This window comes from Acomys minous, assembly GCF_964271855.1.
Source record: "Acomys minous genome assembly, chromosome: 4".
NCBI classification, from domain to species: Eukaryota; Metazoa; Chordata; class Mammalia; order Rodentia; family Muridae; genus Acomys; species Acomys minous.
Genome location: NC_140486.1, coordinates 72,832,741 through 72,858,348, shown reverse-complemented (window position 1 = coordinate 72,858,348; position 25,608 = coordinate 72,832,741). Strand labels below are relative to the sequence as shown.

Genomic DNA, 25,608 nt, shown 5'->3' with positions numbered 1-25,608 from the left:
TTTGAGTTACTGTTAGATTTAGAACTCACTGTTAAGAAGGTAAGTCTCTAGAGGACTAGGACTTCTTACGTCTCAGTAGTCATGCCAGATGGAGAAAAGAGCCAACAATTGGCAGAAGATTTAGGGTAAGCACAGAATGCGATGACAGGGGACCTGTACAGTAGAAAGGATGTAGAAATCAAACGCGACAGCTATGGGGTAGCACATACTGGGGACACACTCATGAAGATTAGAACCCTTGGGTTGACCTCTGCTTACCCCCTTAGGTGACTCAAATCCTTCCCCTCAGAGCTCAAAGAACCCCAGAGGAGGGGAGGGGAAAAGAGTGTAAGAGCCAGAGGGGGTGGAGGACACCAGGAGGAAAAACAAACAAACAAAACCTTGAGGCGACTGAAGAACAGCACCCTAGTGAATATAAAACAAGGTTCCTCGATGGATTGTGTATCACAGTGGATGGATCCAGGAGCTCACTTACAAATAACTAGATACAAACCTTAGTGCTTGAACCCTCAGGTATATTACCAAAGCTGGACCAGCAGAATGGCTGGCTGGTTCGACGGGGGGACATATTGGGTAAGAAGCCAGCTTTAAAAAAATTCTCTATTATACAATACTGGCCAGGATGTGAGGTCAGGGAAAGACTCCAGACAGAACCAAATGGCCCATGCTGAAGGTTGATGAGCTATTGATTATTGGAGAAAATTACTTAGGAGTAACAGAGCTAGCTAGGTCTTAGGCAATAAGAAGAGCACTTTAAAAGAGCATATGAATTATTTTTCAGCTCCCCTGTTTGTAATACTTCACCCATCTGATCTGTTAAGTTCATGTATGCCTTGCTATTGTCTGCCCTACTACAGGTAAAACAAACAAACAAACTGGGGCATCTTCATTAGCTATGTATGCTTTCAAGTTTTACATGAGATTCTTATGATCTGGTAAACTGTACTTTTTTTTTACAATATGGAAGTGAGTATTAGAATTACAAGGATAATGAGGCAAATTTCAGCAGAACAGATCTTGCTGTGTACTCATATTCAGCAAAAGCCTGATCCTGAATAACAAAGTCTAACTTTTAACCTGTCTAGGATATTTAGACAGAGCCTATTACCTAAGACGACAGACCATTTTTCTAAAATAAATGAAAGAACATTATGTCACTAGCTATTCAAAAAAGAAAAAAGTTGGCATTTGGATCTTGGCATTAAAAGACCAGCCTTTATTACATCAGCAACATGCCTGCATGGCTATCCTAGAATATTATTTTAGTGATTTGATGGGTTTTTATGGTATGTTATCTGCCCTTAGACCTTGGATATAATAAAATAAAAATTTTTAAGTGTAGTGTTAAAAATTGACATTTATTTCATTCCAAAAAATGCATATCAAGCATTTATGTTCTAAGAACCTTATCAGATGTTATGAGGCAGGGTTCCAGGACTTGGCTAACAACCCCCACAACTTAAAACCACTTGTAGAAGGAATTAAAAAACAATAAATTATGCTAGCTTTCCCACAAGGTAGGCTAGATGTCTTAATAACAAGTTGTCCCCTCAAAATAATGAAAGCTATTAAAATGTCATAAGCACTAATATAATATTAAGCATACCAGGAAACATATTTTGAAAACAACTTTTTGTTGTCCTGGAAGAAGAAATCAGTGTTTTGCACAGATCCTGGCTTGGGCAAAGGATCTCCGGTGCTACGAGGAGCCATACAAGTGGCCAATGTTATTTCAATATTCCCAGGTGGGGTTGCAAGAGGTACTTGACCCTAAAGTTCACTGTTAGTGCAATTCAGACAACTTACTGGAAGAAACTGGCTTTCTATAGGGCATCATATGGAAGATTTCCATACCGATCCTTCCGTGTTTGCTCCTTCTGACAAAGGCTGACTGCAACAGACTGTAAGAAGTCTACGTTTGCATTATGGCATCATGGCGAACATTAGCTATATCTTTTTTTTTCTGATGCACTAACATTCACTTATCTGCAGATAATTGGACTGCTGGTGGTCAAGGTTTCTTAGCCTGTAATGTACATCCACATTGTGCAGTATTGGAGGAAGGGGTTAGGTTCCTACCTACATGGCTCTGCACTGGGCTCCACCCACCAAGCTCTGACTTAATGCTACTCATCCCCTGCATATTTTCATGCATCCTTTGTGTGTCACTGACTATTTAGACTCTAGTCACCAATCCCCATGGACTGTTTCCCCATGGAGGTAAGTCTTTACTTACCTACATTACATCTACATACACTTGTCTAACACACACACACACACACACACACACACACACACACACACACACTGTGTTTAACCAGGACAAGAATTCAAGAGCAGATAAAGGAACATTTTCTAACCCAAACTCTTGACATTTCTGTTTCTTCTACAAACTTTGTTGTTAAAACTCTTGAAGTTAAGTTGAGGAGCCATTTTGGGTTAATTTCTGTGTCTGGTGTGAGGTGAGATTCTAAGTGGATCTTTTGATATGTGGCTGCAGCTACTTCTGACCATTTATCAAGACCATTTATTCATTGATTGATTGATTGATTTAATGGAGGAAAGGTTTATTTTGGCTCAGGGCTTTAAAGGGTTCGATCTATGATTGCTTGCCCTCATATAGTTAAACAGAATATCAAGCAGCAGGAATGTATGGGAAAGGAGAGCTATTTATTGCATGGCCAACCAGGAAGCAGAGGGTGTGACTTACTTGCCTCACTCAAGGCTCACTTTCCAAAGTTCCTATGCCTCCCCAAACAGTGCCACCAGCTGGGGACCCCAAACCACCTACCTGTGGGAGACATTTCCAATTCAGCCCTAGCATTCTGCCATTGACTCTCCGCAAAGGTTCATAGCCATCTCGCAATATAAAACATATGTAGTTAGTGCAGGTCTCAAGAGTCCCCTGAGCTTAACAGTTCCGGTGTTGTTCTGAGGTATAAGGCCCAAGTTCTTGCTGTGATTCAAGGTCATCGGCCATGGGACTCTAAAATCTAAATAAATTTCATACTTTTAAAATTCCTACTCCAAAAGGGAAACACAGGACCATAGAAAGAAGTTCAGCCAAAGAAAGACTGAAACCCAGTGAGGCACACGCTAAACAGTGCAGCTCCCTGTCTGGTGTGTAATGCTTTCATGTAAGCGCCAGGGGTGTGCAACCCTTCGCCATGGTCTTGGTGTTGGCAAACCATGTGGCTTCTCTCGTGGATTGGATTCACCTTTTGCTTTTAGATTTCCTTATCAGATATTCTTTGTGTTTGGTATCTCATATCCTGGAGTCTACTGCAGCCAGGTGTGGCTCCCTCTCGGAGCTTCCTGCAGGGCAGCCAAACCTGCTACCCATTGCTTTTCTCTGGAGTCTTAGTAGAAATTACTATAACCCCAGGACCCTTACATTCTTTATGCCTGAAAAATCAGGGCTATCTGGATGACAATGTTGCTCCTAGCTTAGTAGTAGCTAGCTGCATCTCCTTAAATCATGGTTACACTGGCCTCTGGGTACCTGGGCAAGAGAGCCCAGGAAAATACTTCCCTGGGAATCCGTCTGGGAGCAGAGCATCCTAAAAGCAAATGCTTCCCAAATAAGTCTTTCAAATGAGTTTATACTCTATCCTTTGGAGCCAATGATGGTAGGGTCTGGCTGTAATGCATTCAAATTACCTTTCCTATTGTTATATTATTAAGTGCTTGGTTTCTCTTTAATGGCACAACTCTCCTTTTAAAACACTCACACACACACACTCATCACACATACACATACTCACACACATACCACACACTCTTACACACTCCTGCACATATATACCCTTACACACAGACATAAATTCACACTCACACATACACACACCTTTTTTTGTTTATAACTTTCAGTTTGTTCCTTTTCTGCCCAGACTACATACTTTTCAAAAACTGCTTTTGTTCTCATTAAGGGTAACTAAAAGATGCCAGCAATAGCCACTCCACAACCTGAGTGTTAATGTCTTGAAATGTCCTTGCCAAATTGCTTTAAACTCAGCCTCCTGCAGTTTTGAAACATGCAGAAAATGCAGACAGGCTGTAGCCCACATGGCCTTTTAGGATTTCCGATAGAGCCCTTTTCTCAATTTTAAACTTTATCAGCACAGTCTCTATGTTTCGGCCTCCGGTTCTCTGGGCTCCCCTACAGCTGCCCACTGAACTCTCCTCACAGCTTTGCAGGGCCTCTTAGCCCAAATCTCCAAATTTCACATTTTGCTTTTTCTGTTTATCCTTGTATCTGAAAGATGTATGAAATACAGGTTATTTGAATTTCATTTTTATTTCAATTTAATATTAGCCCTGAGAGAGTATTCTTTTATTGCTGTGTACCATTTTTCTTAATGAAGTTAATGTATTTATCCACCATTAGGCCAAAGATGAGCTACTTAAGGCCTTCCAAAACCAATAATAGAATGATTTTAAAGAAAATTCTGTCAGAAAGGCTAGTGTATTATTTTGTGGTATGGCTCAATTTTTGTCTCTATGGGCCATTTCTGCAAAGAAAACTACTGTAATTTTGTTGTATGATTGACTTAGCATAAAATGAATATGTTAAAGTAATACATCAAAGCAGTTTCTTAGTTGGGGTGTAGCTCAGGCGTATAGCACTTTCTTTACATGTGCAGGGCCCTGGACTTGATCCCCAGACCCACAATAAACCAAGCATTTTCTTCAGTGTTTTCCTTCTGATTTTAAATAAGTTACCAAAGCATTCCTATGAAACTGGAAAAACGCCACAAATCATTGCAATAAGATATTGCCTATGACACGGGGTTTTCCTCTGTGAGCCACTGTAGGCAGTGGCTTCCTTATTAGTGCAGTCTTATGTTTAAAGAAGGAACATTGATAACAGATGAGACAGCTTAACTCAGTACAGCCAAGAACAGAGACACTTACTAACAGAGACAGGTTGGACCTAGCACAGGAGTACGGGAGAAAATCCAAAACCAGACTCATTTCAGACTCACAGGAGCAACTTGCTGATGATCAGTGGGAACTTCCCGTAAATGGTACCCAGAAATTAGATATCTTACAGAGAAGTGAAATTGATTCCTTCTTTTATTCTATATACAAAAAAAAAATCCCAGGTAGCTAGAAGATATAAATGTAAAGAATCAGAAGAAAGGGGAAAAACAAAAGCCAGAAATTAGGAGGCAATAGGAATGTTAAAACATGTAAAATTGATAGGGAGCTAGTTTCAAGGAAAAATGACACCTATAAATTAATAAGAAAAAGACAAGTCATACAAAGATATGAGAATTATAACGCATTACCTTATAAAACAAAACACCTGAATAGCTAACAAACACATAGAAAGATAATTATCCACTGATTAGGAACACTACATTCAAAATAGAAGCTACGGGCCTTTAGTCCCAGCGCTCGGGAGGCAGAGGCAGGCAGATCTCTATGAATCTGAGGCCAGCCTGGTCTACAGACTGAGTTCCAGGACAGCCAGGGCTACACAAAGAAGCCCTGTCTCAAAAAAGGAAAAATGGAAACGAAAAGAGGAGAAGCTATAACATCTATCAAATTCACAGTAATTTTAAGTATGCCAATAGTAAAATGTTGGCAAAAGTTCACAAACCAGGGCAAAAAAGACACTGTTGGTAAAGTGCTAATTATGGGATTAGAGAGATGGCTCAGAGGTTAAGAGTACTTGCTAGAGCCAGGTGTGGTGGCGCGTGCCTTTAGTCCCAGCGCTGGGGAAGCAGAGGCAGGCAGATCTCTGTGAGTTTGAGGCCACCCTGGACTACAAAGAGAGCAGGACAGCCAGGACTACAAAAGAAATCCTGTCTTGGAAAAACAAACAAACAAACAAACAAACAAACAAAAACCAAGTACTTGCTAATCTTGCAGAGGATCTAGATTCAGTTCCCAGCAAGTGGCTGACAACCACTTGTTACTCAGGTTCCAGGAGCTCTGACGCCCTTGTCTGGTTTCTGCAGGTTCCTTTGTGCACATGGCCCATACGGACAAGCTGGGACACACACACGAGCAAAACTTTCAAACATATAAAATATCTAAAATTAAAACTGTTAGTTAATGGTACTACTTTGCAAGTGACATTTGAATAATAGAGTAGAAGTGTGTGCATTCTATGATCCAGCTGTTCCCTAAGGAAACTCTTGCAGGAGACATCCACATAACTGCTCCTCACAAGTGACTCAACTGGCAACACTTTTCCTCCACTGTATAATTTTACTTATAGCATCTTTTTCTTTTTTCAGACTTATTTATATTATGGAAATGCTTACAGCATTTTGAACAATGGTCTTATTGACATTTAGGTGTAATTCTTTTTTTATTAAATTTTAAAGATTTATTTTATATACATAAAGTGAGTGCATGACAGAAGAGGGCATCAGATCACATTATAGATGGTGTGAGCCACCATGTACTTGCTGGGAATTGAACTCAGGACCTCTAGAAGAGCAGACAGTGCTCTTAAACACTGAGCCATTTCTCTAGACTGATGTGTAATTCATATATTATATAATTCAACCATTAAAAGTTCACAAGTTGATGGATGTAGTGAGTTATTGGTACATGGTTTCACATAAAGCTCAGGCTTGCCTGGAACTTGTGGTCTCCCTGCCTCAGGCCACCACCACGTCCAAGAGTATCTCTTCACCCTGAGGAGAAACCTCACACTCCATGCTTAACCCCCCTTCCTCCAAGAGCAGTTCCAAGTCTGTGTTCTGGTTCTGGTGATTTTCTACTCCTGACATTTTATTGACGTTCACCAACTGGCTTCTTTCATTTGACTCATTTGTAGTATATGCCGACAACCCATTTTCTTCCCCTCATGAATCATACATTCTGTTATGTAAACAAGCTGAAATTTATCCATTTATCAGTTAGTGGGTATTGATGTTCACATTTGGAGACTTACAGGAATATGTACGGCTCACTGGAGGACTCGATAGGCAGCATGTTCACTTCTCTGCCAACAACCAATCAACCAACAGAATGCAGATAATTTTACTGTGAACTTTTATAGGCTGGTCCTTTGTAAAAATGTGTTTCGCTTCACTCTCATCTCATGCCTGGGAGAGTTGGAGGAGTCATTTGCCAACAAGGCTGCCCCATTTTATTCCTTCAACAAGCAAGGACTGAGGGTTTCATATGAAACCAGCTCATTTATTGTTTATTTTCCTTTGCTGCTTATGTTCTTGGCTCATAGCTAAGAAACATGTGCCTACACTAAGGTCACAAGCATCATTTCCATGTTTTCTGAGAGTGTTGCAGCTTAGCTATCATGTGTAGCTATCACTTCACCCTAGCTGGCTTGGAACTTTCTACATAGTTCATGCTGGCCTCAAACTCACAGAGATCCTACTGATTACATTTACATCCATTTTAACTTAATTTTTGTGTGTGGTGTGACAGTTGAGGACCACTGTATAGGGCTATGCAGTTATTCCCAGACTAATGGCTGAAAAACTGTTTTCTTATCCAGTGAATTTTCCTAACATTCTTGTCAACATTAAACTGATCAAAAGCTGAAAGGGTTTATATGTAGACTCTAAATGTTGATTTGCTTATCTGTGTGTGTCCTGTGCCGGTACCACATGTACAGTGTTGGTAGCTTTGCATGAGGTTCTGACGTGGGAAAAGTAAGTTCTCTAGTTTTGATGTTCCTTTTATAGATTAATTTGGTTGTCCCTGTGTCTCCATGTGAATGTCAGGATGGGCTTGCCAGTTTCTGCATGAAGCCTGTTGGAATGCAGGAGGCCATCTGAGCACTTGGCAGTGGAGCTGCGTAATGGTCACTCAGTCTTCTGACCCACGCACACGTGCTATCTTCCCAGTCACTTAGTTTTCTTTAACATTTCACAGGATAAGCTTTTATTTCTTCTGAGCAGTTTATTCAGAGTTATAATTTTAATACTTTCAGAAACATAATTTCATACTAAATTATCACATTAAATATAATCAATATATTTAGACATTACATGCTTTATAACAATACAGTAGTATTTTATTGTATGCATGCCAACAAGTTCAGCTTTTGGGGGTGAGTACTGGGGATCTGAACTCATGTCTTCATCTTTGTCATTGTCCTTTTATCTACTGAGCCATCTCTTCTGCTTCCACACTGTTTTAAAATACATTTTCATTCATTCATTGAGAATTTAGTATATGCACACGGGGATTTTCATCATATGTCTCCGTCACTTCACCCCTTACCTCCCCTTGAGTATACTCCTCACCCCACTGGCTCCTCCCAACTTCGTATCCTTCCTCCCCCACCCCACCCCCGTAGGAAGGTAGACCTACCTGGGGCCACACCTTCAAAGAAAGCTGACTTTCTCCCCCCCCCCCCCCCCGCAACAGCCATCAATTACCCATAGCACCTCAGCTGGCGCTGGGAGCTCTTGATCCCCTCCCTGCCCTTGCAGGATGATGGCTGCTCGATCTGATGCAGCTCTGTGTGACTAGAGCTGCTGTGGGCTCATGAGTCCTGTCGTCGTCGTATGTAGGAGACACTGCTTCACTAGCTCCCCCCAGCCTCTCGGTCCTACAATTCTCCCAACCCCTGTTCCATGAGGCTATTCCCTGAGCCCTGGGGAGAGGCCTGGGAAGTGGCTGTCCCGTTTATGACTGACTACTCCACAAACACTTATCCTCTGCACTTTGACCAGTTGTGAGTGTCTGTGTTAACCACCGTCCACTGCACAAAGAAGGTTCTCTGATGAGGACTGAGGGCCTCATTGATCTACAGAGAGACATGACTATAGACGTCAATCGGTCCTATGTCCGTTTACTAAAATAATATGAGTAGGTTGACACTTAGGTCCTGTGAGCTCCCTACCAGGGATCTTGGTCAGGTTTATGGCACCATGCCCTGCTCTTCCTGTGCAGGAGCTGCTGGTTGTCCCTATGACATTCATGCCACCATTGCAGCTCAGCATCTCCCATCATGCTGGTCGTCAGGGTAACTTCCAGTGATCACAGCAGGGTGAGGTTGCTGATGGATTTTTCTCCCTCAGTAGCACCTCCTGATACTATGAAAGCTAGGCAGCAGGAAAGCCCACACCACTTATTTTAGTTACCATCTAGCCCAGGCTGGCCTTGAACTCATGTCATCCTCTCACATGCTTGGATTACAGGCATAGCAGCACAGCACTTGTCACTCCAGTGCTGGTAAACCAGACAGGAGGATCCCTGAGACTAACTGGCTAGTCAGTTTTGCCAGATCAATGAGCTCCAGGTTCAGTGAAACCCTGCCTCAGAAACCTAGGTGGAGAGTAATTGAAGAAGATGCTTGACATGACCTCTGCCCTACACACACACACATACACACACACACACACACACACACACACACACACACGCACACACATGCACACACGTGTATAGTTCTGCACATACCTATTCATACACATATGAATGCATATAAAGCACATGCACAAGCACACAAGAAACTTATCTGTACAGAGATAGATATACATCATTAAAATGTTTTTAAAGGGACTGTGCACATAGTTTGGATAAGGAGTGTAGATACCCCAATGATAGGTCATCTGAGTTTGACTAACTACCATGACCTACAATACTAAAGTGTTACACGGATCAAGTGAACTAATATATTTGCAGTACTTACAATAGTGCCTAACATATACTAATTCCTAGTGCATGTTTTTTAAATAAAAAATAATTAAACCTGAATGCATAGAAAGTAATCTTCCTAGGTGGCACATCTCTAATCCCAGCACTTGGAAGGCAGAAGCAGGCAATCTCTGTGAATTTGAGACCAGCCTGGTCTAAAAAGGGAGTCCAGGACAGCTAGGGCTATCTTGAAAACAAACAAAAAAGAAAGAAAGAAAGAAAGAAAGAAAGAAAGAAAGAAAGAAAGAAAGAAAGAAAAAGATAAAAGAAGCCAGGTGTGGTGTTGCATGCCTTTAATCCCAGCAGAGGCAGAGGCAGAGGCAGGTGGATTGCTGTGAGTTTGAGGCAAGCCTGGTCTACAAAGCGAGTCCAGGACCCTGTCTCAAAAAACTAAAAACAAGAACAAACAAACAAGAAGAAGAAGAAGAAGAAGAAGAAGAAGAAGAAGAAGAAGAAGAAGAAGAAGAAAAATTGACCTTCCTAAAACATCTGAATAGTTCCAGGAAATAACTAACCCCTCTCTTCTGCTTTTTCTCAGCTCACCCATGCGCGAATTTAACTTTTTTCCTGCATATATAAATGCTTGCTAATGTAAACAACCTCTCTCATTTTAAAGATTCGCCAGCTCTCAGTCCAGCTAATTCTGCAATCAATTTAAGTGGAGCTCAGGACCTGACCTGGAATAAGACTGTTGTGAAGCCACTGCCTTTATCTTTGCAGGTTGTAGGAAAGACTTTTGGTGCAGGTGATGTTTTTCTTCCTTGCTTGCTTTTTTTTTTTTTTTTTTTTTTTTTTTTTGGTAAATACCAAAAGACTTATGTAAACTTTAATAGACAAATATTTGAAAACAGATGTTCCTTCTACCTGCCAGTCAAAGACAGCTATGGAACTCCCTAAAATAATGCAGTGTTGGACAAAGCTTTGCTCTCTCTGTGTTCCAACCAGAAGAGTCAAAATGGCATTTAGTGCACCAAGGAGATAGCTAGATTTTGATTCTGCTCAACAGACTCTTCTTATGTGGCTGCTGTGACCAGCAACCGAGCTTACACAGACAGATGATGCCTGAGCAACACATTTCCTAGCCCAGTGAAGGTGGCACACTCACCAGAATGTCTCTTCAGGGAGCTTGAGCCAGCATTTCAGGAATAATTGGGGATGGATACCAGAGGACATTGGTCTTAAAAATGAGGAAGTACTTCCCTTTCCCAGTAACAGCACCTGACGAGGAGCTGCAGGGAGCTGGTGCAGTAAAGCACACCTCTAATCCCAGCACATGGGAGGCCCAAAGGAGGACTGAAAGTAGGAGGCTAGCCTGGGCTACATACTAAGCTCTGCTTTAAAAAAAAAATACAAGCCAGGCATGGTGGTGCACGCCTTTAATCCCAGCACTCAGAAGGCAGAGGCAGGTGGATTGCTGTAAGTTTGAGGCCAGCCTGGTCTTCAAAGTGAGTCTAGGACAGCCAAGGCTACACAGAGAAACCTTGCCTCAAAAAAAAACAAATACAGGAGGGGGGTTCTGGAAGAAGGAGAGGAATAAAAATTATAAACTATGTGTAAGAACTTTCTTACATTTAGGACTTGAAACGTAGAGTGCACAACTCAAAGAGGCAGGAGATGAACAAGTGGTGGACAAGCAAAGAGTCATAGGAAGGCAGGTCGAGGAGGCTGGATTTTACCCTACACTTATGGGACAGAGAAATGACCTGTTCTGGGATTTGAACCAGATCATCTTGGCAGTAACATGTAACAGACAAGAGGTAGAAATACTACCTTGAGGACATTTCATTAGTGTAAGAGAGAGGCACTGAGGATCTTAGCGAGACTGGAGAAGGGAAGGCAAAATGGACAGCGCTCAGGAAATAAAATCAGATGGACCAGCAGACTAATGTGGGCCTGAGGAGAAGATGCCTCAGCCAACACCAATCCTTCCGGGCTAATGATGCAGTCCCCTGAGACAGAGACTATGGAAGGAGAAACAGACTCTCCAGGAGGAGATGGTGTAGACATATAGAGTCTGAGTAAGTGCAGCTGTCAGGCATTGGTAGATAGTCTGGAGGGGAGCTACCAACACGTAGGTAAGACCCATCAAGGTTAATATCAGCCATGAAAGATACAGGGTGAGCCAGGCTGTGAATGAAGGACGAGTCTTAGAAAAACCCAGTGCCTAATGAGAAGAAATGGGTAAGACAGAGGAGGGGACAGACAGCCTGCCATTTTGGGATATATTTCAGAAGTTAGCCATCAGGATTTGCAAAAATCACATTGCTTTTTCCGTCAGCCCAGCAACTCTTACAGTATTTCTCTCCTAGTTAGATTTTAAATATGAGCAAACTCAGAGATCAGCTTGCCTCTGCCTCCTAAGTCCTGAGATTAAAGGCATATACCATCACACTTGGACCCTAAAAATGAAACTTTTAAAAGGAAAAAGAACAAGGCCGAGAACTTGTGAATTGCACTAATCATTCCTAACGTCCCCAGAGGAGAGAGAACTCTGCACTCTCTGCCTCCTGGTGAACATGTACAGCTCTTTTGAGATTCTTTTGGCAAAAAATTGAATGTGAATTTGACTGGGCCTTTTACAATTAGTTTATTGGAAATACAGTGGACATAGGGATGTTCAATGAAACTAGGGCCATTGAGTCAGTAAAATCCACAAAATGGGAAATTCTTCAAGACTTTTCAAAAGAAAAAAGTTAATCACAAGAAATATTTTTTTGGAAGAAAGGAATCACTATAGAGTAAAAAAAAAAAAAAAAAAAAAAAACCTAAAATGGCTGGGAAGATGGCCCAGTGGTTAAGAATGTGTACTACTCTTTGCAGAGGACCTGAGTTTAATTCCCAGCACCCATATCAGGTGACTTACAACTGCTTGTAACTTTATTTAGCTCCAGAGGATCCAATTTCTCTCAGGACACATGCAGAAGGACACACACACACATATTTTTTTTTTTAAAAAAAAGCAAATCTTATTTTCAAAAAAAGCTTTAGGAATAGGTCACCTAATTCAAACATCTAGTTCTTTTTTTTTTTTTATGCCAGTTTGAACAAGCCATTTCTTTACAGTGTTTCTGATTTGATGATTTAAATTATTCAACACCATTGATTTTAAGCAATGATATATATATATATGTTGGTTTTTTGAGACAGGGTTTCTCTTTGTAGCTGTGGCTGTCCAAGGCTCTCTCTTTGTAGACCAGCTGGCCTCAAACTCACAGAGATCTGCCTGCCGCTGCCTCCCAGGTGCTGGGATTAAAGGTATGTGCCACCATCACCTGGCTAGCAATGATAATTTTATTGCACATATAATTTTAAAGTTCTTTTAGCAATATCTGTAGAAGTGCTTATCAGTGAAGTTACAAGATAACTATGTCACTTCTGACTAGCCAGCACACCTGTGAGTCTGTGCAGGGAAAACAGGACAGAATACTATGAAATAAGAGGGGCTGTGTTAAATAAACACTGGGCCTAGGCCTGGGTATATAAATAGGTATTGTACTGTTCTCTCTCCTGTTGTATGCTTGAAATTTTCCATGAAGTCAAGTTAAAATTCTATTAAGGAAAAAAAAAGAAGAAAAGAAAAAACTTTTGATTAAGTTTTCCTTTAATTTACCTGCTATTTCCAAAAAGTTCTTCAAAAAGAATTATAAAAGATTTCTTGGAGTCCCAGGAAATTATGCCTGGGTGCATCTGATTTTTAAATGTATTATAGCCATTGATGTGCCTGACATTTAAGTTTAATGAAGGCAATTGCTCTGATAGTTGTAGTTGGCTTTATGCAATTGGGCTGGATCCTATCTGCGAAATCTCCTCAAATCCTCAAGTGTGAGGTTTACCAGATGTCTGCCACTTCACAGTGTCCTCAAAGCCTCTATTCTGATCTGCTGCTTTTCTGGTTTTCAGAAGCAGCAAATGGGACCAGTAGCCATGGAGGGAAGAGCAGCACATCCAGTTCCACTCCATCCCGCCCCGGGAACTACTCTTTGTCACCAAGACCCAGCTACACATCCATAGACCAAGGTACAATGTGTGTGTGTGTGTGTGTGTGTGTGTGTGTGTGTGTGTGTGTGTGTGTGTGTGTGTGTGTTTTAGGGAGTGTGCGTATGTACGTGTGTCCAAAGTCTGCCTTACTTATTTTCTTCTGTAGCTCTCTACAGAGAGAGACAGGGCCTCTCACTGAACCTAGAGTCCACAGACCCAGTGAGACTGGCTGGTCAGTGAGGTCTGGGATTGTCCTGGCTGCACTCTTGAAAACTCACATCTGTAACTCTGTTCTAAAATATTTTCATGACACTAGAAACTTTTTTCTCTATTTACCAAGTAGATTTGTCCCACAACTTAACAGGGAGGTCAGTGGAATCAAATTAAATAATCCATTTAAAATTGTGAACTGCAAAACAGCATGTGGTTACACTTATTAGCGTGATTGGTTGTTAGTATAACTTTTCTAACTCATTGCCCGTAGAGAATGACTCAGACCCTCTGAGTGGATCAAAGGAAAGGCCTATGATCCCTTGGCGTTCTTTCTTTCTTCCCCGTTGCTGATAACAAAGATGTTTTGCCTTTCTGTTTTCAGCTAATATGTTCATCTCTGGCCCACCAAAGAAACGACACCGGGGATGGTACCCTGGGTCACCTGTCTCTCAGCCTGCTCTAGTTGTTCCCGTCCCTACAGTTCGTCCTCTTTCAAGAACTGGTAAGACTTTAACTGACGATGTATTTAAGTGTTTCTCTTTAATAAGCTGAGATAAGTTCTGCTCCTGCTCTTATCCTTTGAAGGTAAATGCCCTGAACCAATCATTGTGATTAGTAGTGTGTAAGGGTAATAATAGGAACTAATATGTTGTCTCTATAACATGGTCCCTTCCCTATATTACAACCAATCAGTTTTAACTATGTAACTGATAAACCATGTGTTGCATAGGGTCTGATGCTACCACCACAGGGCACATGTGGACTTGCTTTGTCTGAGTGTTGACCATCTATGATTTGTTCTTTGCATGACACTTCTTGATGACTTTGGCCTTGTGCTTTGGTCTGTAGACCATGTCCGAAGGTGTCCTCAGCTAAGTGTTGAGACATTTGTCTGCCTGGTCTACTGAGTAGACAATGACAAAGGCTCCAGCCCTAAGACTAGGAAGGGGTCTTTACACTTTTTCATTTGCTTAAGCAGTTTTAAAGATTCGAGAGAAATCTCATGATTGCAAAGACTATGGCAATGTGTTACCTCTGTGGCTTACAGGTAGACATTACTACGATGTGTACCTCTGCCACGTGCTTCTGTCTTTAGCTTTGTGTAGTGGGAAATGACACTTTTGGTCACTTGGACATGGCAAATATGAGATACAAAGCTAAATCCAAAAGATTGCTTAGAAAAAGCTACCAGAATGTTCAGTGGTCACTATCTACAGTGATGTGATTATGGTTGCTTTGTTTTCTTGCTTTGGTTTGGTCTTGGGGCGGGGGGTTTGTTTGTTGGTTGGTTTGGGTTTTAGGTTTTGTTTTTCAAGACAGGGTTTCTCTGTGTAACAGCTCTGGCTGTCTTGGAATGCTCTCTGTAGACCAGGCTGGCCTCGAACTTACAGAGATCCACCTGCCTGTGCCTCCCAAGTGCTGGGATTAAAGGCGTGGACCACCACCACCCAGTTTCTTGCTCTGTTTTTTTATTCTAATTTTCTGTAATACATACTGTAATAGAAAAGAAAACAGTAATCATCTATCCTTAAAGTATTAAAACTCCATCGGTTTCTGAAATTTTTCAGTTAGTGCCATGCCTAATCTTTCTTGTCAAACAACTTTTTCCTTTCCAGAGCCTCTTTTGTCCACCCCAGTTCCACAGACCCCACTAACTGGAATTCTCCAGCCTCGGCCTGTCCCTGCAGGGGAAACTGTGATTGTTCCTGAAAACCTGCTCAGTAACTCGGGAGTTAGACCAGTGATCCTCATAGGTGAGGTGCAGGAACCCCACTGGCTAGACTGCTGGGTCTCCAGCCCCTGGTCGGTCGGTGGGCTTACTCACACGCTCATGAGTGAATGCGTTTCTCTTTATTGCCTGTGTCTGCTTTCCTTGGCCATCCCCTTCACTATCATGTGATTTGAAGCTGAGAATAAGGTTCTCCCACCCTCAAGATCTCTATCCAGTGGGGAGGGGAGCATTTGACCCTTTATTGGAGTCAGTAAACAGCCATTACTACACATTTGGAGAGCACTGAGACAAGTCGGAACATAAGGCATGGCAAAGATTTACAGCCAGGAACTTCAACAAGTCTTGGGAGAGAGGGCTTACCACTGTCAGGAAGGGGCTTTAGAACCTTCAGAGTGAGCTTTAAGCTGTGTGCAGAAGACTACTCAAAGTGGATAGGTTGAGGAAAGGAGATAGTCCAGTCAAAGGAAGCCAAACCTAAAAAAAAAAAAAAAAGAAAGAAAGAAAGAAAGATGGAAAGAAGAAAAGAAAAAGAAAAAAAGAAGAGAAAAGAAACAAGCTAAGCCAACTGACAGACCTTACTTCAGAAAACCAGGAACCCCCTAGGGCATAGGTCTGAACCAAGGAGGCAGCTCTGTGAGTCAGCGTCTTGGTGTCTCTGTGGAGTCTGGCTGGCCCCAGCTGCTGACTGCAGTGAAAGTATGGTTGGTTAGGGGTCTGGATCTAGGTTCCGATTATTACTTTCTATGGCTACTTGGGTGCCTTTCACACTTATCTGAAGGCCTCTTGGGCAGGCAGGTCTAGACCAGAAGGAGACTGTCTGTTTTCTTTCCATGATACAGCAGGGAGGGTGTGTTAACAGGAGTCATTATCTGCTCTTGTGGTTGGCCTGGCTCTGGTGACGTGGGTGTTTTTACCTCAGGCCCTGTTCTTTATCAGGCCACCATATCCACTGACCCTGGGTCTGGGGGTGCTGGGGGAATCCCAGGGGTTTAAATGCCATGTGACTCAGAAGATCCTTAGCATCAACATAATGCAGCTAAGCCTTAAAAAGATGAGGAATTGGAGCTCTTTGTTCCTTCAGCACTTGACTTTTAGAGAGTCCCACATCTTTAGCCCCAACATGGGAGGTAGAGGCACGGAGATCTCTGTGAGTTCAAGGCTAACCTAGTCTACACATTGATACGTGAAGGAAAAGAAAGCAGGGTGAACAACCTTTCAACATATTTCTATCCTATATAAGGTACTTTGACACATCCCCTGGCATTCAGAAAAACTAACAGAAAACACCAACAGAGGGCCTAAAGCGACAGAGCACTTGCTGCCATTGCAGAGGACCCATGTGATGGCTCGCAACTATCCTTAACCCCAGTTTCAGGGGATCCAACCCCATCTTCTGAACTCCATGGGCACCAGACACATGTAGTGCACAGGCACACATGCAGGCAAAATGATCATGCACAGAAAAAACTGGGGGGAAAATCCCCAAACACTAATATTGTTAAAACAAGTAGGAGATCTCTAAGCAGCTACAACTGCTTAGTAGACTATTGGTTTACCAATGAGTTTAGCTTAACTTTCCCACCTCCCAGAACACTAGAGCCGTGAAATGTTACCATAGTTTGTTTTCTCATCTGGAAAGAAAGTTGATCAGGAACTATTCACCATCACATGGGTCATCTGTGACAGACTATGGTGTTAGCAGTATCCCTCCTGTGGGAAACACGACGTAATTGGAGTGGCTCACCTCGTGTAGGTGAATAAGGCGCTGAGGGCACAGGGTCTTTGCGTCTTTCTGAGCTGGTGTGCCTGACTGGAGGGCGGAGTTATAGTGAGTTGTTTCTTCTGGGACAGGCTATGGCACTTTACCCTATTTCTATGGAAATGTTGGCGACATTGTTGTGAGTCCCCTGCTGGTGAACTGCTACAAGATCCCACAGTTGGAAAACAAAGATCTGGAGCAACTAGGGCTGACGAGCAGCCACCTCCTGAGCGCGGAGAACATGATCCTTCTGACAATACAGTATCTTGTACGGTTAGGTAAGTTGCTCTCCAGAGTCACCGGCTAGGGACCTTTTAAATTGTTGTTTGGAAGTACGGTGTCCTTCGCGAGACGTCCGCCTGCCTGGCTCACGGAAGTTGCTTTCCTTCTGCCAGCCTTAGCCGGCTTCCTCTCCTCTCCATAACTTTGCCTTTCCCTTTTCTCCAGGCTTGTCTTAAAAGAGACAAACTGCTCCCCCTAGTGTCCAGTCTCATGATCTCCCTAACCTCCCTAGCGGGCAGAAGAACCTTCGAGCTTTTGCTAGGATGGTACCCTTGGAGAAGGAAGGCTTTAGGGTAAGAGGGATGCAAAGGTCATAACCCCTTCACTTCCTCTGAACCCACAGTAAGAATATGCAGGTGTCCTGACAACACTGCCGTGACTCAGCAGCATTTACATTAAAATGTCCTTTATTTTGCAAACTGCTGAGAGCCATCAAATCCCCAACCTAATTATATTTACTCTGGGATTTCACACCATCGATTTGCTTAGGAAAACGTTTGAGGTGCAAATTTTCATATAATAATTTTTATGTGTACTCACATGAGTTCTTTTTTTTTTTTTAATGTCACAAAGTGCTATGGTGTTGAGAACCCATAAAAACACTGAGATACTATTCGAGAAGCAAAAGTTTCAGCAAACCAGACACGGTGTCATGAGCAACACTGGCAAGAACACTTCCTTTCCCAGGAGGCTCCTTGGTGTGGGTCCCCCCCCCCCAGACAGGGGGGTTTTAAGCCACATTTTCCATGAAACCCACTTTCATCTGTAACTTGAAAACCTTACCTGTTGGTAAATAATAAAGTTATTTTTAAAAATAATTCATAGATTTAATTGCTACATACTCTGTACTGTGGCTTCCTTCTAAGACATGAAGTCACGTCCAGATGCTCCCAAATCAGTGAGAACAACGCGACATAGGGCAGTGCTTTCAGTAAAGCAAACCAGGCCAAGCACTAGTTAATTAAATAAGCCATAGGACAAAAATAAAATATCTTCTTTCCAGTTATTAAAACCTCTTAAATTAGAGATTTCTGATTTAATTAAATAAAATTCTTTTTTTTATTCAGGATCAGTTCTCTCTATAATTTTACTTTTAGTCATTAGGTCTGTTGGTATACAGCCTAACAGCTCACCCTTCCAATTGTCCCTCCCTCCCTCCCTCCTTCCCTCCCTCCCTCCCTCCTTCCCTCTCTCCCTCCCTGCCTGCCTCCCTCCCTCCCATGCCCTCCCATGCCTCCCTCTCTCTCTCCCTCCCTCCATTATTCCCTCCCTCCTTCCCTCCTTCCCTCCCTCTCTCCCTCCCTGCCCGCCTCCCTCCCTCCCATGTCCCCCTCCCTCCCTCCCTCCCTCCCATGTCCCCCTCCCTCCCTCTCTCCCTCCCTGCCTTTCTTTCTTTCACCCAGGTTTGTGTGTTGAGAATTCTCTGTCCCCACCCCCCACCAAGTCATTCTGGTTTGTTTGAAAAAAAAATTTATTCTGTCCCTATAAGTTTAAGAGGCAGCAAGAATATTTTCACATGTGCATAGGTTATAGACATGTTTCAATTATTCAAACTTATAAAATGACAGCTTTTATACTTTGCTTCTCTGAACACTGACAGGGAAAAGGAAAAGCAAGATTCTTCAGAAAGTAAGAGCCTTTCTAGGATAGTCACATAAAAACCAACCTTTTGAAGTAGATAACGGAATCATGGGGTCCCGGTGGGCTCTGGGGAAACATCCCTTCCCATGGAGGTGGCTCCGTCTGAACCGCCAGCCATCAGCGCGATGCTCTAGGAGACAGCTCTCAAAGGGAGAACTGCCACTGTCGAGCTTGGAAGAAGTGCAGAAAAGGCTCCCCGGGACCCAGTCAGGACGGAGAGTGGGAGTGAGGGAGATGTGGGGAGCATGTGCTGTTCTATGAGATCTTCTCTTGTCTGAACTTGAGTGTATGTCCCCCGCTTTTTGTTTCTTAGCAATAATTCAATCAAAGCTTTACGAATGAGTTTTAAGATAACAAAGAATTCTGGGAACTTGTCATATCACTTTATTTTCCCCATGTGCCTTTGCGTGGTGTATGTCCCGAGAGAATGTGCTACTGGCCCCTTGTCCAGCCTAGGTCTTACGCAGCTAAACTGGATTTTCCTTGGAAGACACTAGGAAACGGAGCAAGGCCAATTGCTTTTCACTTGTCATGTGCTCTGTTGGGAGAGAGCTATAAAAATGAGCACCTTCCTTCAGTTTTAGTGCAAATTCAGCCACTTTGAGCTCACTGCACGGTGTGAATGTGGTGACTGCAACCCAGGATTCTGATTTTTTTTAACAATGTATTTATTTAATGTATATGAATGCTCTGCCTACATGTACATCTGCAGGCCAGAAGAGGACACCAGATCGCATTATAGATGGGTGTGACCCACCATGCTGTCTGGGAATTGAACTCAGGACCTCTAGAAGAGCAGACATTGCTCTTAACCTCTGAGCCATCTCTCCAGCCTCATGATTCTAACTAATTAAAGCTGACTGAAGTTCAGAGTGGCATAACTCCCAACCAATCTAAAAACAGAGCCAGAAATGGCACCGTTCACTTCCACCTTGCCAATGCTAGGCTCAGAAAGGACGTGAGAAAACAGTATTTTAGGCTGAGATCAAACCCAGAGCCTCACTCACGCCAGGCGAGTGCCAGGCTGTGTCCTAGCTCCAGAGACAAACTTAATGTAAGCATTACTGTTCTCTTGTGCTGCACAGAACACAAGCTCCTGTCCGTGAGGTTTCCATTCCCTTACTCTTCCCTGACCCTGTACCAGTCCCGGGAAAGCGGCTTCTCCAATATAAATTACTTATTTTTAGAATGAATTATTTTTATATTGTTTGGCATAATCCACTTCTCTCTAAGAAATGATAATTAACTCGTTTGTTTGCTTACTTTCCAGAAGAGCTGAGCAGAGCCAGGATCATTTAGCTTGCCATCTGGGTTCCTCCCTCCAGAGAGAGGACCCGCCCTTATCTCTGCACTGTAGCCTCAGGTGCTAGAGCCCAGCCTGCAATCTCAGATGCAAGGAGTGTGCTCCTACTGACAGGAGCCCTTGCTTTCAAGCCTTGGATTCACAGGGGGGTCGGGGGTGGGGCAGAAAAAGTCAACATATCCTCTAGGTTTTAATTTAAACTAAAGGTAGAAATTTTAGTCAATTTGTGCCACTTGGACACCTGCTGATTTTGTCCTAAAGACTAGTTACATTTCTAAAGAGAATAAGAAACAAAATGCCTCTAATTTCTAATTCCAGAGGCCATAGGGCATCAGTATAAGCTTACTTGGCTATGGCTGGGGAGAAAGGCCAAATGTCACATTTAACAAGCTGGAATACACAGGGAGAAGGAGGTTACGGAGCATTCTTTGTCTGGGGAAAGTTGGGGGCTGTGTAACATGTTAATTGGGAATGAAAAATAATTTTCCTATAGGTAACGTCAAAATTAGGTAGAAACAATACATTGAAATATTTCTAAAGGCTGAGCATGGTGGCGCATACCTGTAATCCCAGCACTCAGGGAGGCAGAAGCAAGTGGATCGCTGTGAGTTCGAGGCCAGCCTGGTCTACAAAGCAAGTCCAGGACAGCCAAGGCTACACAGAGAAACCCTGTATATATATATATTATGTATGTATATATGAATCTATGCATGAAATGAGAAATGAACAAAACCTACAATTGATTATACACCGGTGTGCTGGCTCATTTTATTAGTCATTAGCAGAATCTATAGTGCCAAGGCTTGAAAGTAATTGTCTCCTGGGGCGTGAAATGGAATCAGTCTTGTATCTTTGCATATCCTCCTTGAAACAGAGCCTGAGTTTTTAAAGTTGAGACCAGAGGCTGGCTGTAGTGGCGCACACCTTTAGTTGCAGCACTTGGGAAACAGAGGCAGGCAGATCTCTGAGTGTGATTCCAGCCTGGTCTACAGAGTGAGTTCCAGAACATCAAGGGCTACACAGAGAAAATCTATCTCAAAAAGAAAGGAAGGAAGGAAGGAGGAATGTAAGGAAGGAAGGAAGGAAGGAAGGAAGGAAGGAAAGAGAAAAAAATTGAGGCCAGAGAAAAGTGAAGAGAATTTTGCAGTGGTGGGTGGTTAGTATGGGCTGTGGCTTGGGACCACTGCAAAGTGTTCACTTGCCAGCTGCAGTGTGGTGGGTTTAGAAGAAGTGTCAGATGCAGGGTGCTAGGTGTTTTCTCTCTTCTCTAATTGCCTAAATTCTAGCTATAATTCTCTTTCATATAGGTCCTGACCAGATACCTCTCAGGGAAGAATTTGAGCAGATCATGTTGAAAGCTATGCAAGAATTTACTGTGAGAGAGAGAGCGCTGCAGATGGGCGTTCCCTGCTTACCTATGTCCCCGGGGCAGCTCCCCTGGCTTGCTAGATTAGCTGCCAGTGTGTCTCAAGACCTGGTTCATGTGATCGTGACCCAAAACTCTCTGGCAGAAGGCATTTCAGAGACACTGAGGCTTCTCAATGAAATGAAACACTATCAGAGGCTACCTGATTATGTTGTGGCAATTTGTGCATCGAAAATCCGAGGAAATGAATTCTGTGTGGTGGTTTTAGGTGAGTGGGGTTTGGGGCTTTGTTTGTTTTCTTATCACTTGCATTCATTCTGTCATCTGTATTTGGTAAGTAGCAATTACCAGCATCTACATAATTATTCTCTGGTTAATTGCCTGTTCATTAGATTTCTCCTCCCAATTTTAACTTTCCTTCGCTTCTCAGATCAGGTGTTAAAGCCCTTGGTGTGGCTGAAGTTCTGGAGATATTCGATTTTGGTTTTTTGAAACATGGCTTCTCTGTGTAGCCCTGGCAAACCAGGTGGCCTTCAAACTCACAGGGATCTGCCTGTCTCTGCCTCCCAAATGCTGGGATTAAAGGAGTGCCACCACACCCAGCCTAGAGAAGAATGTCTATTCTTTTAGAACTTACTTTTGAAACACACACCTTCATCTCATGAAATGTCTGTCCTTAAAAGGTTTTGCAAATGTTGGGGCTAGAAAGAGGCTCAGTAATTAAAAGCACTGGCTGCTCTTGCAGAAGGCCTGGGTTCAATACCCAGCAGCCACAAGCTCACAACTGTCTGTAACTCCAGTCGGGGGGATCCAACAACACCCTATTCTGATTTTCAGGATCTTGCATGCATTTGTGGCACACACACACACACACACACACACACACACACACACACACTAAAGCCAGTAAATCACAAAAGTTTTGTAAGTGTTACCACTGTCATGCGATAAAGCTAGTGCCACCAGCGCCTGTGTCAGCCAGCCGCATTTGCCAGGATCTCTCCACACTGAAAAACCTACTCTACAACACTCAGGAAACCTCCAGAAGGTAGAGAAATGACACAGTATGCTCTGTGCGGATTCTCAGCCAGGTGGCCCCTCCTCGCCATCAGCACTCAGACTTTCATTTCTCTTCCCCTCACTGCATGGCTTTCACTACTTCCTCCCAAAAAGATCAAATCCCATCATGACTCACCCACGTGCATTGGCCAAACTGCCTGCCCACCCTTCTGTGTCAGGGTTTTAGAAAGCTTTTCCTGGCTCTGATCATTAATATTTTAAATTCTAAAGCTAGTTCTACATAAGTTTATGTTGTTAAGTATTTATAACAACCCTGTAAATACATGGTTACATTTTCTGTGAACTTCTCTAACCTTTAAACATGTGTATATTTTTACAGTTACAAACATAAGATACAGCATCTTCCCTTTAGTCACCTGGCCTCACAGTACAAATGTTTTATTGTTCTGTTGCTGCGTTTCAGATCTGTGTAACAGTCCACAGCTTTTGAGGTGCCGTGACCTCCTTAATCAAATCCCCGTAGTTTTATAGACTTCCGTTGTTTCTGTGTCTCCCATAACTAATGCTGCAGCAAGCATGAGTTTCCGTGGTGACTCATCACCTGTTCTCCTGTCCTTCAGGTCAGCATCAGTCCCGGGCTCTGGCAGAGAGCATGCTTACCACAAGTGAGTTTTTGAAAGAAATTAGTTATGAGCTCATCACAGGAAAGGTCAGTTTCCTGGCATCACATTTCAGAACCACGTCATCAGGTGAGTGGCGGTGAGATTGGGCCACCCTGCCAGCCCTGGCTGCCTGATGTCAGGAAGCTGGCTGGGTTTCCATTTGGAGTGGTCTGCCCTTACTCCTGGTGACTAAGACACAGGAAGCCATGGGGTCCAGGGAAAGGCACAGGGATACTAACAAACTCAGCTTAGCTGTGACTTTGTTGCATAACCTTGGGCTATTTTCTCTGTCTCTCCCTGGATCTAAGTTTTTTTTTTTATATGTCAGATAGAAATAGAGTGCATACACTCTGCCTGCGTTTGTATATGACACAAACCAAAAGAGAGCCGGTGCTGGGCATGTACCCACAAGAGCAGATACCAGGGAGAACAGTTCTTACTGTGAAGATACCACAACACAGATGGCCATGCGGGAATTCTGACTTAATTCCCAGGCCAACTTACAAACCTTGATGAGAACCCAGCCCAGCTGCCTAATTTTAGATTCTGATAAGAACCACTCCAGCATGCTGCTCGCTCGTTATAACCTTCTTAAATCCACTTTATTCTGACATAGGTAACGACCTGGACAAGCTGCTAGAAAAAATGCAACAAAGAAGAGGAGACAGTGTAGTCACCCCTTTCAATGGTGACCTTACGGAATGTGTGTCGCCTCAGGAGGCTGCTGCTATGACCCCCACACAAACCCTGGGTAATGTGGCCTGCGGCTGAAGGAAGGAATCAGCCCCTGGGACAGATACTGTAGAAGCTTTAAAAAACAAAACAAAACAAAACAAACAAACAAAAAAAAAACCACCTCAGGTTTTGAGGAGTTCTCAGGCATAGACTACGGCAGGCTTTTCGTTGAGTTCTGATTGACAGTGCTTTTCTGTGTCACCTTCTCAGCAAGTGTTTTCCCTGAGAGAGTCTTGTTCAGTTGCACAGGCTGGCCTTAAATTGTGTATCTTTTTGCCTCAGGAAGTTCTTCTTTTTGCCAGGAATGATTCTAGGAATCCTCTGTTTGATTTTATTTTGCGTGCATGCCTGCGCGTGTGTGTGTGTGTGTGTGTGTGTGTGTGTGCGCCTGTGTGTGTGTGTGTGTGTGTGTGCGCCTGTGTGTATGTGTATTGAGACAGAATTTTATTAGCCCATATTGGCCTTAAACTCCTTACGTAGCTGAATCTAGCCTTGAACTCCTGACCCTCTAGCCTCCACCTCCAAAGTTCCGGGACTACAGGCATTTGCCTCCACCAATGGCTGGAGCCTCAGTATTTTTTTTCTTAGTTGTACCCAGAGAATTGTTGTGCTTGTTGAGGGCTTCAGAGAGTTTCACGAAGCATCTAGACTGCTGGCTCTGTGGGACAGTGTCTCTCACTCTTCCCGTACTCTCTGACTTGGAAAAAACTGTGGTGTCGGGAGTGTGAGGCCTTCCAGGCGGAACAGTGTTACCAGCACACCCCGGCCCTGCTGGAAGTCAGGGCTGCAGTGGTGAGCGTGGTAGGCCATGGAGGAAGAAGCAGAGCAGTAGATTGTGTTTCTTGGTATTAAAACGTCCTTCCACAGTTCACTATTATAGGGATATCATAAGACAGACTAGAAAACAAACAGGCAGAAAACACCATCACACCATAAACTGCTCATGGCCACATTTGGCCTCCTCCTGCCTCGGAAGGAATCGACATACAGAGGATCACTCAGGCAGTAAAGGCAGCAGCAAGCCTCGCATGCCACCTTCTTATAAAAACCAATGTGACTATGGGCCAAGGAGTGTTTTGAGTTCTGGGCAATGTTTGGTGATATAGCAGTCATTCGGACAATCTAAAATGGGTCCATATTAACTGTTCTGAACTGTGAATAAGTTTAGAACTTGCTCAGCAGGTAAAGGCTGCTTAGAGCCCAAGCCAGGGACCTGAGTTAGATCCTAGAACCCACACAAAGGTCCCTCCATACATGCACTTACACACAGCACACATGCGTACA

General features: G+C 43.2%; 1 protein-coding gene across 6 annotated transcripts in view; it reads left to right on the top strand.

Annotated features, from left to right (window-relative positions):
• The window catches only part of GREB1L (GREB1 like retinoic acid receptor coactivator), a 216,828-nt gene that overhangs the window by 136,456 nt on the left and 54,764 nt on the right, over positions 1–25,608 (top strand). For 4 of the 6 annotated variants that reach the window (XR_014779008.1, XM_084780706.1, XM_084780704.1 and 1 more), the window contains exons 8-15: positions 10,250–10,378; positions 13,534–13,650; positions 14,207–14,326; positions 15,441–15,578; positions 17,408–17,593; positions 21,849–22,175; positions 23,548–23,676; positions 24,206–24,340. Coding sequence is in view for 5 of the 6 variants with exons in the window: in XM_084780706.1 (XP_084636832.1) it covers positions 10,250–10,378; positions 13,534–13,650; positions 14,207–14,326; positions 15,441–15,578; positions 17,408–17,593; positions 21,849–22,175; positions 23,548–23,676; positions 24,206–24,340 (1,281 nt within the window). In the remaining variant the exon portion in view is untranslated. The remainder of the gene's footprint in view (positions 1–10,249; positions 10,379–13,533; positions 13,651–14,206; positions 14,327–15,440; positions 15,579–17,407; positions 17,594–21,848; positions 22,176–23,547; positions 23,677–24,205; positions 24,341–25,608) is intronic. The other 2 variants (XM_084780708.1, XM_084780707.1) reach the window with 1 other exon arrangement.